General features: G+C 53.8%; 1 protein-coding gene across 6 annotated transcripts in view; it reads right to left on the bottom strand.

The window, feature by feature from the left end:
* Positions 1–553: 553 nt before the first annotated feature.
* Positions 554–16,790, bottom strand: part of MOV10L1 (Mov10 like RNA helicase 1) — a 70,642-nt gene continuing 54,405 nt past the window's right edge. For 2 of the 6 annotated variants that reach the window (XM_024240181.3, XM_054543838.2), the window contains exons 19-27: positions 16,031–16,152; positions 12,586–12,685; positions 11,438–11,602; positions 9,048–9,221; positions 4,070–4,219; positions 2,476–2,583; positions 1,426–1,563; positions 1,196–1,287; positions 554–873 (exon numbers count right to left, since the gene is read on the bottom strand). In XM_024240181.3, the coding sequence (XP_024095949.3) occupies positions 792–873; positions 1,196–1,287; positions 1,426–1,563; positions 2,476–2,583; positions 4,070–4,219; positions 9,048–9,221; positions 11,438–11,602; positions 12,586–12,685; positions 16,031–16,152 (1,131 nt within the window). In that variant the 3' untranslated portion in view covers positions 554–791. Of the gene's footprint in view, positions 874–1,195; positions 1,288–1,425; positions 1,564–2,475; positions 2,584–2,920; positions 4,220–9,047; positions 9,222–11,437; positions 11,603–12,585; positions 12,686–16,030; positions 16,153–16,790 lie in introns of those variants that run through there. The other 4 variants (XM_024240182.3, XM_054543837.2, XM_054543839.2 and 1 more) reach the window with 4 other exon arrangements.

The following is a 16,790-nucleotide window of genomic DNA, read 5'->3' as shown; positions in this document are numbered from 1 at the left end:
CCAGGGAAGACCCCCTGTAAAGCGGCGTTGGCCTCCTCTGGGGCCCTGGGTGTATGTGGGCGGCATCTCCGAGCCCGGGGGTCCTGTGTTCCGGCCAGGCTGCTGTACTGAGACCCGGCACCAGGCTGAGGACAGTGCAGGGCTCACCCCAAGCGTTCTTCCTGCCACTGCTCTGCTCCTCCTGGCCTGAGGTGCGTCGCCCATCTCCACGTGTTTTATTTCTGGCCCAGAGATGTGTTCTAAGGACCCCTAAAGGGTCCAGGCCTGTACCCAGGAACCTGCCCAGCTGCAAACTCCCAGGAGCACTGGGCCTAGGGCAGGCCTGAGTGCCACCCCCACCACCCTGGCCCCATGTACAGCCTCAGGCCCTGTGGGCTCTATTTGCCTGGTCCATGGCCCTGGCGCTCTGCTGAGTGGAGCTGGCAGCCTTGCCTGGAGCCTGACACGCGGCTAGTTCCGGCGAAGTGCACAGCAAGCCATCTCCAAAAACTGCGCCAGCACGAAACCCTGGTCACCACTGACACGGGCACACATCTCGAGGTGGAAAGGCTGCTGGGGGTAACTCGAGGATTTATTTCAGGGTAGGCGGCAGTGACTGCCCTGTGGCAGGAACAGGCTGGCATATGCCAAAGTCAGGGCAGCAGCAGCTGCGTCCAACCTGGCAGCCCCACACCCACACACGAACCCTGCCTGGCTGCGAGACAAGGGCGGGCCACAGGAGCCACGGAGCAGACAGTACGGCAACGTGGCCAGGCCGAGCACATGGCCTCCGTGCTGTCAGCCACTGCAGATCAGCTGGGCTCCTGATGCTTCTCTGGTCCTGTGGATTCTGGCACCACTGTGTAGGAGGGGTCTGCCACCCCCTCGCCACAGCTGTAGACAGAGGAGAAGCGGATGGCCAGTGAGTCAGGCTCCCACAGCGGGCTGGGAGCTGCACTCTTTTCCCAATGTGGGTTTTACAAGGGGACTTAGTTTACCCGGTTAGCCTATGTGGGAAAGGTGACATGTCCCCAAATGTCCCCAAATGTCCAGGAAACAGTGGCGGCTGCAGCCCAGGATGAGGTGAGGAAGGTGGTCGGCAGAGGGCTAAGGCTGCAGGTGAGTAAGTGGATGGGGGTGACGGGAGCAGGGGAGGGCAGGCTAGAGCACGTCCTAGAGCCAGCCTGACTTTGAGGAAGACAGCAGAAGCGCTCACTTTTGCAGAGACTGCAGTTCAGAAGGTAAATCGCATCCCATGTAAACACCGTTCGTAATACTGTATTCCAGCAAAGCACCAAAACAGGGGTCCTGTTGGCAATAACAATTAGCCTGGTGTGAGAGCAAGTGAAGGCCCCATGTCTCCTGGTGCCGTGTACGTCTCATCCCGAGTGAACTGGACCCTCCCTCCTTAAGTGATCACAGCCCACCCAGTGCCTGAAAACTCACTCGAACGAGAACATGGGGGTTTCCCAGCACTATCAGCAAAGCTTTGGGTCTGGTGATTGCAACATTAAATCTTTTTGAGTTGGACAAGAAACCCAAAAAATATCGATCATCTTCAAATCTATCTTCATTTGACCGTACCTAAAAGCACACAGAGATGAATAAAAATGGCACTTGAAGTTTCTGGGGGGCATGAAGAGAAACTCTTGATATATGAAAACACTTAAAAATGTTAAATAGCAGAATGACCTCATTTTTGGTTCAAAAAGAAACAGGAGGCCGGGCGCGGTGGCTCACGCCTGTAATCCCAGCACTTTGGGAGGCTGAGGCGGGAGGATCACGAGATCAGGAGATCGAGACCATCCCGGCTAACACGGTGAAACCCCGTCTCTACTAAAAATACAAAAAAAAATTAGCTGGGCGTGGTGGCGGGTGCCTGTAGTCCCAGCTACTCGGGAGGCTGAGGCAGGAGAATGGCATGAACCCAGGAGGCGGAGCTTGCAGTGAGCCAAGATCGGGCCACTGCACTCCAGCCTGGGCGACAGAGCGAGACGCCACGTCAAAAAAAAAAAAAAAAAAAAAAAAAAAAAGAAGAAAAGAAACAGGAGGAGGAGGCGGGGAGGGGAAGAATGGGGAGGAGGAAGGGCAGCAGAAAGGGATGGGTCTCATTGCACTCCATCTGCAGACAGGGACCCCTCTTACACTTGTGGCTGTCTGGATGGCGGGGTCTTAGGGGCTCTCCTGCGGGTACCTGCCCTCCCACTCTCTGTTCCTCAGCTGCCTGTTCTTCCAACTTCGTGTCCCTCCTTCTCCAAGGCATTCACCATGTCTTCCTGGGTCCCTTCTCTTCATTTTCCTGTGTCTTAGAGTATTGTTTTAAAAGACCTTCCCACAGCCACTGCTTACGATGGCTCCTGGGCCTAGGTAGTCTCCGCCTGCAGCTGCTTCTCTGGGCTGGGAATCGGCCTCTGCCCCTTTAGATCTGAAGCCCCCAGAACCCCCAGGGCAGCAAGCGCCTGACTGGCCATCCCCACGGAGAACAGGGATACCTACGGTGGAAATGATGATGACCAGATACTCTTGTCCTTGAAACTCCTCTACCGATCCAACCTTTATATCCATCAGATCAACATTACGCAAAAGAATTCTGATCTTCTCCACCTTGAGAACAGATTAAAAGAAAGACTAACGGTAACACTGTACAAATCCATTTCTTTTCTTTTCCTTTTTTTTTTTTTGAGACGGAGTCTTACTCTGTCACCCAGGCTGGAGTGCAGTGGCATGATCTCGGCTCACTGCAACCTCTGCCTCCCGGGTTCAAGCAATTCTCCTGCCTCAGCCTCCTGAGCGGCTGGGATTATGGGCACGTGCCACCACGCCCAGCTAATTTTTTGTATTTTTTAGTAGAGAGAGGGTTTCACCATATTGGCCAGGCTGGTCTCGAACTCCTGACCTTGTGATCTGCCTACCTCGGCCTCCCACCTTGTGATCCGCCTACCTCAGCCTCCCAAAGTTCTGGGATTACAGGCATGAGCCACCGCGCCCGGCATGTACAAATCCATTTCTTTACACATCACAGCGTAAACCAAATATTGGCCAATGTGCAATATTGTTTTTTAATTCTTTATTGCTTTCTTCTCATCTGAATTGATTAGAACACAAATTGCAGTTTTAATTAAACTGGGGACGGGGGACAATGCTTACTAGGAAAGCCAAGTTTCATGTGGAAAATCCTCCCTCCCCACAAGCACACATCAAGGATGGAGGAAATCCTTCAGGAGAAACGAGATGCGTGTCTGCTGCTTATAGCTGAGGTGTGTGTCTCAGCAGGATGGCACCTACAAGCTGAGGTTAAGACACCAGGACACTGGCTGTGTGATGTTTGGCAACTTACTTGTCTCCACAAGCCTTCGTAATCTCTGTACCTCTGGGAGAACTAAGCACTCACCTCTTGAGGCCCCGAGGTCAGAAAAAAGGAAACATAACATCTGTGAAGGGCTCTGCGGTCAGCACACACATGGTACAGGTGATCTGTTACTGTGATGGCCTAGGGGACCCACCTTTTATTCTGTATTTTGGGGGTTCTTTCCAAGTTCTGCTTGGTGGTGTGAACACCACAGGGACACATGCTTCACGAACGAAACCTGGTGTTCAGCATGGGAGGCACCCGTGTCCCCACCAGAGCTCCAGGGCCACTGTGAACGTGTGAAGATGCTTCCTGGGACCAGCCCCTGGGGCCTGGGGACGCTAACTCTCCTATAATCACATCACAGAGTCATACGAAATGAGAAGCGTCCCATTCAAATATACCCAAAGTGCCCCCTTTGAGAAACACTGGGTTAGAGCTGGGGGTTGGCAAATGTTTTCCCAAAGGGCCAAATATCAAGAGACATATAAATGTAACCATTTAGAAATGTAAAAACTGTTATAGGCTCCGGCCATAGAAAAGCTGGCAGCTGCCTGGAACTGGCCCGTAGATGGCAGTTGGTTGACCTCTTATGTTGAACGACATTCAAGTGCGGTCCTGTTCCTTTAAAAACCTGCTGCTGCTCACAAGGAGCTTGTTCCTGCCTCTGTGGAGCTGCAGGAGCCAAGGAGCAGGGCTGCAGGGACCTCACAGAGCCCGGCGTGCCTGGGCAGGGCGTACCTGCTTCCGGTAGGGCGTGATGACGCCAATGTCGCTGGCAGACACCTGACTGGAGATGCTCTGGGCCAGGAGGCAGCAGTAGCGCAGGACCTGGACGGCCTCGGCCGGGTTGAACCACGATGGGCTTTTTCCCTCCCGTGCCTCACTGCCCTGGGTTGATGAGGAGAGGAAACCTACTTTACTTCATGAATATTCACCAGAAGGCTACAATTCAGGAGCTGAAGTCGGTGCTGGGAATACACACTGAATATGACAGAATAAATCCCTGCTCTTGTGCAGAACTTACATGTGAGCAGGGCAGATGGCATATGTTAAATAACGATGAAATGGCTCACAGTCGTGCTAAATGCTACAGAGGAGGACGGGTCACATAAGTCCGCCACTCGGGTCTGAGCCCCGGAATGGAGGGCTGGCTGGTATTTCTCATTTTTTTTTTTTTTTTGATATTAGACCTTTGATATAGCTACTTCTCATCTTGAAAATACTCTTCCTTAGAAAACATTAATGAGATATACTGACATAAAAGACAGACATATAGATCAACAGGGTAGAACGGAGAACCTAGAAATAAACCCTTGCGTATATGGCCGGATGACTTTTGACAAGGGTGCCAGGACAGTTTTTCAACCAATGCTGCTGGAAAAACTAGAGAGCCACACGAAAAGGATGAAGATGGACCCTCACCTGACACCACCTGGAAACGTAAACTCAAGGTGGATCGAAGATCTAAACCTAAGATCTAAATCCATAAAATTCTTGGAGGAAAACATGGAAAAAGCCCCACGATGTTGGGTTTGGCAATGATTTCTTGGATACGACACCAAAGCCACTGGCAATAACTAAAAGGGATATGCTGGACTACATCCAAATGGAAAATGTCTGGGCATCAACGGACGCAACCAACAATGTGAAAAGATAATCTGCGGAGGGGGAGAAAACCTTTGCAAATAGCATATAAGAAGTTAATATCCAAAACTATGAGGAAGTCTTAAACTCACTGACAAAAAGCGACCCAATTAAATATGGGCAAAGGACCTGAATTCTCCAAAGGAGACATACAGATGGCCAACAGGTACATGAAAAGCTGCTCAATGTCACAAATCATTGGGGAAATGCAAATCAAAACTACAGCGAGCTACACCTCACTCCCACTAAAGATGGCTACTATAAAACAACCCAGAAAATAAGTGGTGAGGACGTGGCGAAACCGGAACCCTGCGCACTGCTGCTGGGGTAGGAAATGCTGCAGTTACTGTGGAAAGCAAGATGATGGTTTCTCAAAAAATTAAGACTAGAATTACCAACAATTCCACTTCCGGGTATGTACCCATGAGGACTGAAAGCAGGGTCTCAAATAGATATCTGTACACCTGTTGTAGCAGCACTACTCACAATAGTCAAACGTCTGCAGTCCAAGTGTCCACTGATAGATGAACTGATAAGCCAAGTGTGGTGTATACAAACAATACAATGTTACTCAGCCCCCAAAAGGGAGGAAATTCTGACACACACCACAACATGGATGAACCTTGAGGACGTGATGCTCAGTGCAATAAGCCAGTCACAGAAGGACAAACACTCCATGATTAATTCCACTTGTATGAAGCACCTAGAACAGCTGAATTCATAGAGTCAGAAAGTAGAATGGTGGCTGCTAGCGGCTGCAGGGAAGAAAGTTACTGTTTCATGGGTATAGAATTTTAATACTGCAAGATAAAAGTTCTGGAGACTGCAAAACAATGTGAATATACTTAACACCATTAAACTTTACACTTAAAAATGGAGTCCGGGCGTGGTGGCTCACGCCTGTAATCCCAGCACTTTGGGAGGCCGAGGTGGGCAGATCACTTGAGGTCAAGAGTTCGAGACCAGCCTGGCCAACATGGTGAAACCCCGTCTCTACTAAAAATACAAAAATTAGCTGGGCGTGGTGGGGAATGCCTGTAGTCCCAGCTGCTCGGGAGGCTGAGGCATGAGAACTGCTTGAACCTGGGAGGCGGAGGTTGCAGTGAGCCAAGATCATGCCACTGTACTCCAGCCTGGGTGACAGAGTGAGACAACTGTCTCAAAAAAAAAAAAAAGGTTTTTAACATGACAAATTTTATATTATGTGTACATTTATTTATGAATGAATGAATGAATGAATGAGACAGGGTTTCACTCTGTCGCCCAGACTAAAGTGCCAGGGCATGATCACAGTTCACTGCAACCTCAACCTCCCCAGGCTCAGGTGATCCTCCCACCTCAGCCTCCTGAGTAGCTGGGACTACAAGTGTGCACCACCATGCCCGGATAATTTTTGTATTTTTTGTAGAGATAGGGTCTTGCTATGTTGTCCTGGCTGTTCTTGAACTCCTGGACTCAAGCAATCTGCCTGCCTTGGCCTCCTACGTCCGGCCCTAGAATTTAAAAAAGTGACCACCAGGCTGGGTGCGGTGGCTCACGCCTATAATCCCAGCACTTTGGGAGGCCAAAGCGGGCAGATCACGAGGTCAGGAGTTCGAGACCAGCCGGGCCAACATGGTGAAACCCCGTCTCTACTAAAAATACAAAAATTAGCCAGACGTGGTGGCAGGCACCTGTAGTGCCAAATCCTTGGGAGTCTGAGGCATGAGAATTGCTTGAAACTGGGAGGCAGAAGTTGCAGTGAGCCAAGATTGCACCACTGCACTCCAGCCAGGGTGACAGAACAAAACCCTGTCTCAAAACAAAACAGACAAACAAACAAAAACCCCAAAAAGTGACCGCCAGATAAAGCAGTAAAAATACAAAAATTAGTTGGACGTGGTGGCAGGTGCCTGTAGTCCCAGCTACGTGGGAGGCTGAGGCATGAGAATCGCTTGAACCTGGAAGGCGGAGGTTGCAGTGAGCCGAGATTGGCACCACTGCACTCCAGCTGGGGTGAAAGAGCAAAACTGTCACACAAAAAAACAACAAAAAACCCCATAAAACAAAACCCAAAAAAGTGACCACCAGATAAAGCAGTAAGAATTAATTTTGCTGTTGTTGTTAAACCATTAACTTACTCATTTACTGTAAATAATAAATGACTGAAGAAACTTAAAAGATTAATGTGATGGAAACTTATAGCAGAAACTTCTAAATTGAGAAATAATTCAATGAATAGCAACCAATCAACTAGAAAAAATCAGGAAATAAAATAACTAAGAAAGATAAAGAAGAAATAATGTGAAACTACTATAGACTGGGCTGGTTTATGTCACTAAAAGCAAACTGACTCCCAAAATGGATTAAATATAAAAACTTAGCTGCTCCTAAGAAATACAACAATAAAAAATGAAGAGGGCAAAGACATACCAGGTAAAAAGAAAAAAGTGGCAATGTTAATACTACGAGGTGGAATTTAAGACTAATACACATGACAATATGGAAGGATATTACATAATAAGGAAGATAAAGCAATGATAAATTATATGCATGAAACACAGCAGTTAAAATTCGTTAAGACAAGAACGATCAGAAACCCAAGGATAATTTGATGAGGAGCACAACGAGAACGAGAGGCTTCATGACTCTTCTCCGCCATGGCCTACCTGGTGGACAGATCCTAGGCCGGGACACAGAGCTGCTGAGTGACAGCCTCCATGCATTTATTTATATAGTTTTTAGAGTCAGGGTCTCACTCTGTCGCCTGGGCTGAGGTACAGTGGTGCAATCATAGCTCACTGCAGCCTCAATCTCCTGGGCTCAAGCGATCCTCCTGCCTCAGCCTCCCAAGTAGCCGGGACCAAAGGCACATGCCACCATGCTCAGCTAATTAAAAAAAAAATTTTTTTTTTTTTAAGAGATGGGAGTTTCACTGTGTTGCCCAGGCTAATCTTGAACTCCCAGGCTCAAGCAATCCTCCTGCCTTGGCCTCCCAAAGTGCTGGGGTTACAGGTGAGCCCCTGTGCCTGGCCACTAATGTGTTTTCCTGATACCCAGGAAAGCTTCTGAAGATGGGCAGAGCTAGCAAGACAGACAGCGGGAGACCACTGCTGGGGAGGGACCCGCCTCAGAGTGCACCATGTCTTGAGGTGTCCAGCTCACTGCAGATTCCCCTCAGGACCCCTTCCCTTCCAAATGTGAGAACCCCACAGCCGCCATACACATATCCCACCCCACTGCTTTGGACAGATCACAGACAGATTTTCTCCCTCAGGAACTTATGAAGAGCAACTGGGGGCCACTGCTGGGTGGGGCATGGAATGCAGAGGCCCCGAGGCAGCCGAGTGGTGTAACCTGGACCCCTGTCCTCCGGGGCCCGTGGCATGGAAGGGGCACTGGCACCAGAGTTCCCCGTGTGGCCCGGGTGCAGCCCTCACTGCAGATACCTTGAATGCCCCTTCTTCTGGGGCAGGGGGTTAATGCAAAACTTGATTTCTGCTCTAACTAAATTCCTAATACAAACTATCTCATTTTAGTGAATGCTTGTAATTTTGCTTGGCCACTCAGCATCTAACTCTGTCCCTCTGCGAGGCCTCGGAGAGGGGGTGGTGGCCTGTCACTCCTCAGGCCCCAGGCACAGGGCTCGGGCTCGCAGCTGCTGCCTTCCCTGCCGGGCTCTCTCCTGACAGCTCCAACCCTCGAGGGAAGCACCAGGAGGGAGGCGGCGGTGGCCTCTGGGCGCTTCCTGCGGCCCCGGGGTGTCCCCAGGCACATGGCCCTGAGAGCTTCCCCAGGCCTTCCAGAGCTCACTGGGCAGCTTCGCTTCTCTTGGAGCCCAGTGCTTGTCTGCTGTGACCACCTGAGAGTGGTGCCCATGATGCCCCCTTGGTGCCAGGCACAACTCATCTGGCAGGAGAAGTCGGCATCCATCTTGGGGGGCACAAGCCCCCAATGGCTTTTCACTCTCTGGAGACCAGCAGAACATCTGCCCCACCACAGGCAGGTGACAGAGCCTCACCTGGGAGGAAGGACCTCCTGCCACACTGTCCTTACCCGACACAGTCACCTACAGGTTCAAGACACAACTCACCCGCACACCATGGAAGATGAGCGGGAAGCCTTTCTTAGGCAGCTTCTCCCAGCCCAGCAAGGAGGTCACCACTGTGGGGTCCGCACAGACCTCGAGTTCCCCATGGTAGAACAGCCGTGAGGGCAGTGTCAGCAGGGCCTCGTGGGACCGGTAGTTCTTCACCAGCTTTGTGACCTGCGAGGAGATGGTGATGGGTCACAAGGGGAAGGTGGTACCGGCACAGCTTCTGTCGAAGGAAAAGCGGCTCTGCACGGCAAACGTAAGGCCTGCCTGACTTCCAAGCCTGACTCTGCTCCTGCGCCCGTGTGTCGCCTGCCCCCAGACCAAGCCCTTGGATGATGGTCAAGCCAAGGGTTCATCTGAATAGAAAATGGGAACATCAGGAAGAAAAGGGTGTGACGGCTGCCCTCTGTTCCTCTCCTGGGTCTGGGTGTGGCTGAGGGGCCTCTTAAAGGTCTCCTGCCACCTGGAACCCAGCAGCCAGGTGGAGGGCAGGTGGATGCCTCCCTCGCGTGATGAGAGCTTCATCCTGGAAACAGCGTCTTGCTGGCCCACACAGTCCTGCCTCCGCTTGGCCACAGGGAAGGAAGAGCTCCTGGGCCCCTCGGCCAGGAGAGTATAGACACTGACTCTGGGGGCATGGCCAGCCCTGGGCGGGCCTGGCTGTGACTTCACTGATGCCGCCGAGGGTGGCTGTGATGTCACCAGTACATGGGACACCTTTACTGTCTGCCTCCAACTTGCCCGGGAAACTCACTCATGGCAGGCGCTCTTCCCCTGGTGCTGGTGTAAGCAGCCAGGGAGGGTCTCCAGGGACCACAGGAGTTCAACCAGTCAGAGCAATGCTCAGTCTTGACCCTGCTCATCATGTGACCCATGTGTTGGCATGAGGACTCGCTGCGTCTGTGCCGTGGGGAGCCGTCCTCTGCATGCAATGCTGCACCCTCTGCCCTCCTGTCACTGACTGTCCCTCGGGGAGACACTGCTGGGGAGAACACGCCTAGGGCTCTCCCTCCTTGGGATGAGTTAACAAAGCCCCTGCTGGTGAAAACCTGTGTTCCCACAGTGCTGTCTGTTACTCGCCAGATGACATTGGCATGAGAACGCTGTTATTGGCCCCATGAGTCCTCCGGACTCTGTCAAGCCTAACTAGAATGTGTCCAGCCTTCAACGTGCTACTCCAAACTCCAAATACGATCTAGAGTCACGGCACCTCTGCCTTAGTGTGTCCAGCCTTCAACGTGCTACTCCAAACTCCAAATGCGACCTAGAGTCACGGCACCTCTGCCTTAGCTCGACATGGGCAGCTGCTGGGGAAGAGGAAGGAAGCATGCAGCCTCCTGGGGTCACTGTGGCAGCTGCTCTGGTTGGAGGGTGCTGGACACTGCCCAGGCCCCGCACAGGACAAGGCCTTCACCTCCCGTGCGGCAGGGTCTTTCTGTACCTGTGGCCATGTGCCGCATGCACCTGCCCTGAAGGCTGTGTGGTGGGGACGGTGGTGATGGCAGCGTGCTGGTCTCTCCTGCTGCGGCCACGTCACCTGCACCCACACCTCCAGCAAAGCAGCTAGCGGGTGCAGGTGCACAGCGGCACTGGAGGATGAGGCAAACCTCTGGGGGGCAGCAGAGCTCTCAGGCGCCCTCTGGGCCCAGCAGCTCGCGGCCCGCCGTCTTCCCGGGGGCAGTTTCATGGCCTCCTGGCACAGCCGGTACCTGTCTTGCGGGTGGTCCCTCATGAGGCCCTCCTTGGCCTGAAGACCCCCACCTGCTCCCTACACTTGACAACCAAAAATGGGGTCCAGTCCTTTTCCCTGAAAGTCTGCCCATGGTAACTGCCCCTCATTTTCTGTTGATGTTAATACTGGCCATGGGAATCAGACGGAGACTGTTCTTCTGTGGGCTACAGGGGCTCACAAACTGAGGCTACTTGGTTCACTGTTTAATGACGGGCCCTGGAGGCCCAAGCTCAGTGTGCTGGGGGCTCCAAAGATGCAAATCCCAAAGCCCATCCCTCAGAATTTGGTACAAGGTTGGCTGAGAGCCCAGAACCTGCACTTCAGTGGGACCTCGGGGTTGGAGACCACTGAGGAGACACTGCCTGCAGTCAGTCTAGGGCAGGCTTTTTAAGTCACAAAAGTTACTTCCTGCTTTTCTTACGTTAACAGAGTAACACAGATTTTAACTTATCTTACTGTATCTGACCCCAGAGTCTCAGCCATCAGCACCAGGCTGCAGTTTCTGCTGACAGGGGAGGTGCTGTGGTGGGTGCTCCCCTGCACTCTGCCCATGGATGGAGATGACTCAGGTGGACAGAAGGGTGAGCTGCTCGACTGCCCCGGAGCCTGTGTCTGCTTAGCTGGGGACCGGAACGTGCTGGCGTCTGTGACTCACCAACAGGGGGTTATGTGCGCCGCAAGCACCGAAAGCATTTTCGTCCCTCTGGTACACGGGTCGAGACATCAGCCGTTCCAACAAGGACACGTTCAGCCCATAGGCCATGGCAAGTCTGGACTTAATGACTGGGCCGAGCTGCATGGGGTCTCCTGCTAGCACGATCTGCACACAGAGGGCCCGTCTCAGCTCACGCAGGGAGGGTGCCGCTGCCACTCCTACGGGCTCAGGTGGGAATGGGGCTGCGCGCACGACGGCCCCATGCTCGCTCTGGCTGCAGGGGACGACGGGAGGAACTGGGAGACCAGGGGATGCTGACAGGGCTTGGAGCCATCTCTCCCCGCATGCCCCTGAAGTCCTGCCATCTGCCCGGCTTCTGCAGCCTGGTTTTCTCTTCTGCGAATCTCTCAAAGTGGTAAGAGCCCCAAGGATGCTGTCTATCTTCTGGAAGCTTCTGCGTGGCTGGCCCTGGCCGCCATCCCACCTGCCCCTTCCCTCTTGTCCATGGTTGCCTTGACCTGGTGAGGCCGCCCTACGCCACTGCTCTGCCTGGACCAGTCCCTGCTCCCTCCTTAGGCGCCACCTTCATGCTCCGCCCCACAGTGCCTGGTGACTGGGACAGACATCTAGGATGGGCGCCAAGGAGGAGCCTGAAACGTCCCGCGCTGGACACTGGATGAGCCACAGTGAGGGAATCACGGGAGTTCAAGGTGACGCCCACGCCACCACCAGAAGCACCCGGGGAGGAAGCAGGTGGGAGCAGAGGACAGAGGATGCACAGAGCTGGAGGCCGGGGCAGCCCGAGGGGCAAGTGGGTCAGATGCAGGAGCACTAGCCCTGTCCGCCCCTCCAGGCACTGAACAGCCGGCTCACCCAGAGCAGGGACCACATTCGTGACTTCACCGCTGCATCCCCAATAGCTAGAATGGCTCTTACCTCCGTTTTACAAGTAAATGAGTCAAGACATTCACTTCTAGTCCAACAGGAATAAAGTACACTAGAGACCCATGGCCCCAGCACCTCGGGGTCCCTCGCACTTCCCACCTGACCCCTGTACGGCTGTGACTGTTCCCAGCAGGACCGCAGCCCCCATCCCCTCAGGAGAACGGGGTGAGGAGGAAGCAGCACACACAGTAGTCGGGACTTACCTGGCCACTGATGTCCGACAACAGCCCCAGAGGAATGAGGCATTCCGGCTCACTTGCCTGCCCGGCCTCGTCCACAAACACGTGAGTGAAGTGCCCAACTCTAGAGCAAAGATGTTCTAAATGGTAATTTCTGCCTAATTGTTTTAGCAATTGATGCCTCTGACACACTGGCAAAGCCACGCTCAGCACCCCGGGGGCACAGCGGGGTTGCCCAGGGGTGTGCAGGAGCTGGGGGTCTGGGTGTCACCCGGCTGGAGGGAGGACAGGCCACAGGTATCAGGAGGTGCCTGCTAACCCACATCAGCACCCGGTGCTCTGCACGCAGTGTCTGTATTTCTAGAGATGTGGAGGGAAGAAGGGGTGGGGGCGACGGGCAACACACGAGCGCCTCCTGGGGGCAGCTCACAGGAGAAGCGCCGCAGGCTCCTGGCCTGCTCTCCACCTGCGTCTCACTCCTGTGATTATCAAAATGCCCAGGCTTGAGTCCCGACTTCCCCTCTCTGAGCCTCCACCTCCCACGTGTCTCTCAGGAGGCGGCTGAGGTGAGAGCAGCTGAATTGGCCGCGGTAAAGCGCTGAGAACAGGCCTGGCCGTGCAGGCGGCCACAGATGGCGGCCTCTCCTGCCATGCGCTCATTTCCTCTTGACTCATCCTTGTGAGCCACTCTCAGCTGGGCACTGCCCGGCCTGCATGCCAATAGGCTGAGGCCCTGGGAGCCACTTCCCAATCTGCGGCACCATTAAGAAAATGGGGTTGGCCGGGCGCGGTGGCTCACGCCTGTAATCCTAGCACTTTGGGAGGCCGAGACGGGTGGACCATGAGGTCAGGAGATCGAGACCATCCTGGCTAACATGGTGAAACCCTGTCTCTACTAAAAATGCAAAAAAATTTAGCTGGGCGTGGTGGCGGGCGCCTGTAGTCCCAGCTACTCGGGAGGCTGAGGCAGGAGAATGGCGTGAACCTGGGAGGCGGAGCTTGCAGTCAGCTGAGATACGCCACTGCACTCCAGCCTGGGCGACAGAGCGAGACTCCATCTCAAAAAAAAAAGAAAATGGGGTCTCTAGAATGGCTCCCCACAATTCTGGCCCCTGCTGCAAACTCAGTGAGGTTCCCAGCTACAGAGCAGCCCTCCTGGCGGGCGCCTGTCCGGCTCCTCCTTCTCCGTGTGACAAGGGAGGTGTGGGGCAGAGAGTCCACAGCGTTGCTGATGGACGGGGTGGGAATTTTGCGGGAAGGAGTCGTCAGGAGAAGCTGCGGAGCTCTTGCATGGGAAGGCTGTGGGACTGAGTGGAGAGCAGGAGCTCGCTCCGCACATGATCTGTTTCTAGAGTGCAGAGGGGCCACCCCACCTGGGGCCATGAGCTGAGGAACAGGCGCCCTGGCTTCCCTGGCTCACCCACCCCAGCAGCTTCTGCTCTGTGGTCAGGAGGCCTCAGTGGGGAAATGCTGTTGGGGCAGAAACATGTCCTGACGCCTGAGGAAGCAGGTATGGGGCAGAGAGAGTGTCCGGAGCCACGCCAACACTCAACAGGACGCACCTTGGGCCCACACTCTTCTCACTGCCGAGCCCACGTTCACCCTTCTCACTGCTGATTCCAGGATCTCCCCTCTCCAACCCTAGACACTGGGCAAATCCATCACCTCTGAGCCTCAGGTGTCCCACTGTGGGGTGAGACCCTGTGGTCAGACCTGTGTGGGGGCGGGCTCCTGCTTACAGCAGTGCTGGGCCCAACATGTCCTGCATCCACTCACAGTCAGCTGACACCTTTCACTTCAGGTCTCAATGTGTAACTCTCAAGACACGGATTTCACAAGTGACACCGTGAACTCCTCCCAGTGAAAGATGTGGAAATCAGCACACTGCCATTTCCCCATCTCATGTCCCCCATTTCTGTTGAAAAAAATTAACATTACGTATCTTTCCTAGAATGTAAGCATTTAGGTTTCAATTCTGTATTAATTGCAGTTATTTAATGTCACTTTTGCCAGATGACATTGCTACTTCTTTGCCCTTTGAAGTGCCCCTCCCCGCTCCAGCTGCCCCCAGTGGCCAACTAACCCTGTGGGGCCTCTGCAGCTGGGCTGCAACACCCTCCCTGCTTCTGCACAGAGCGTCTCTGAGAGAGCGGCTTGCCCTAGCTGGTCACCTCCTCCCACTACCTGAACATCAGCTCCAGGGTGCAGGGTCCATGCAGTGCCCGCCCCACCCCCACAGAGCCCTCTGCACCCCAGTGAGGACCGGCTCTTCGGCTCTTGACCTTTGACTCATCAACACACATTAACAAAAAAAACCCCTCTCTTGTTCAGATCCGTGCTGTCCAATCCAGTAGCCACACACGGCTCTTGGGCACCGCACAGTGGCTAGTCTGAAACGTGACATGCTCTACGTGTAAAATACATGGTGGATTTTGAAGACTTGAACCAAAAAAAATGTAAAGTGTCTCATCAATCACGTTTTACTAACTTCTTGATGAAAGGACATCATGTATGTGAGAGAGTTAAATGCGCCGATGAAACCATTCGTGACACGTTGTGATAGGCGTGGCTGGCTGTGCCTTTGCTCCATGTGGAGCTGACAGACCACCTTCTGTGGTCACCCTGATGGCCACTGTGATGCTGGACACCGTCCGGGGCGACCTGTCTCCAGGCCGTCAGGGAGGACGGGGTGGGGGGGGGCTAACCTCAGAGGCCCTGGCTTCTCCCTTTCTCACCCTCAGCCTGTGCCCCCGACACTGTCTGGCTCTACTCACTGAGAGGGAGCTGCCTGCTGCCTACCTGACCCCACCCCCCTGCACTGGGGTCTGAGAGTGCCTTGGTCCTCGCTCAGCCTCCCTGGGCTCGAAGCTCTTCCTTCCAGCCCCCAGGGGAGGCCCTATGACAGCCGGCACCCCGCAATCCATCTCCTCCGCCTGTCTCCCCTGAAGAGCCCCCAGCGCCAGGGGCACAAATGGCCCCCCAGGGTCTGACCTTACAGAGCCCAGCCGTTTCCTAGGCAGCCTGCCTCCCCACGCCCACTCCAAGAGACCCACTCTCCTGCTCAGAAGCCCTTCACTGGCTTCCCAGCTCATCAGAGGTCAGTCCAAAGGCCCCTTCACAGCCCACCAGGCCTCCCCATCGCCACCCCTTTCAGGCTGTTCCTGCTCACGAGGCTCTGGCTCTACAGTCTCCTTTGGGGAGACCTCAGTGCTCTCCAACCGCGGGGCCTCTGCACGGGCCAGTCCATCCGCCTGCCCATCCCACTGCTGGCTCCTTTGGGTCCTTGGGGTCTCGGCCTCCCCAGCTCCATTCAGGCACGGGCCTCGCCAACCAGCTTTTCTCGCTCACTGCCCTGCCTCCCTCCCCGAGCACTGAGTCTCTGGGTCATCCGCCCCTCAGACAGAAGCTAGGAGAGAACACCGACCTCTGCCCTGGGAGGTCCCACGCCGCACTCCATGCCTGGGCTCACCTCACTCCTATTTGGTAAAACAGCCCCGAGCTGCTGCATGTGGTGATGATTATCCGGAAGCGTGAGGCTTTCCAGATGTCCTCTCCGTCTCTGCAATACGGTTTGACGGCATCGATAACTATCTGGGGGCAAGGAGGCGTAGAGTTATTTTACTCCTCCAATTACTAAGCACTTCTATAAACTGGACGGAATCACCAGGGCAAAAAGAATTCCAAAAGGGAACCTCGCTCTGGTACCACTTCTTAGTTACGTCTAAGTCATGATTTAAGGTTTTTTCCTCAAAATATTTCATACTTCCTTATCAATTCAGTCCATGTTTTATCAACTCTAGAGTCACAAATATAACACATAATCCTGCAGATCCTTCCCCAAAACAACTCTGTACATTTTCTATTCAGTTTGTTTGTTTGTTTATTTAGAGACGGAGTCTTGCTCTTGCTCTATCACCCAGGTTGGAGTGCAATGGTGCAATCTCGGCTCACTGCAACCTCTCCTCCCAGGTTCAAGCGATTCTCCTGCTTCAGCCTCCCGAGTAGCTGGGATTACAGACGCGTGCCACCACACCCAGCTATTTTCCATGTCTTTTTAAAATGTAATATTTCAGGCTGGGCATAGTGGCTGAAGCCTGTAATCTCAGCACTTTGGGAGGCAGAGGCGGGTGGATCACTTGAGGTCAGGAGTTTGTGACCAGCCTGACCAACATGGTGAAACCCCGTCTCTACTAAAAATACAAAATTTGCTAGATGTGGTGGTGCACACC

Source organism: Pongo abelii, chromosome 23, assembly GCF_028885655.2.
Source record: "Pongo abelii isolate AG06213 chromosome 23, NHGRI_mPonAbe1-v2.0_pri, whole genome shotgun sequence".
In the NCBI taxonomy this organism is placed as follows: Eukaryota; Metazoa; Chordata; class Mammalia; order Primates; family Hominidae; genus Pongo; species Pongo abelii.
This window is presented reverse-complemented; position numbering and strand designations above follow the sequence as displayed.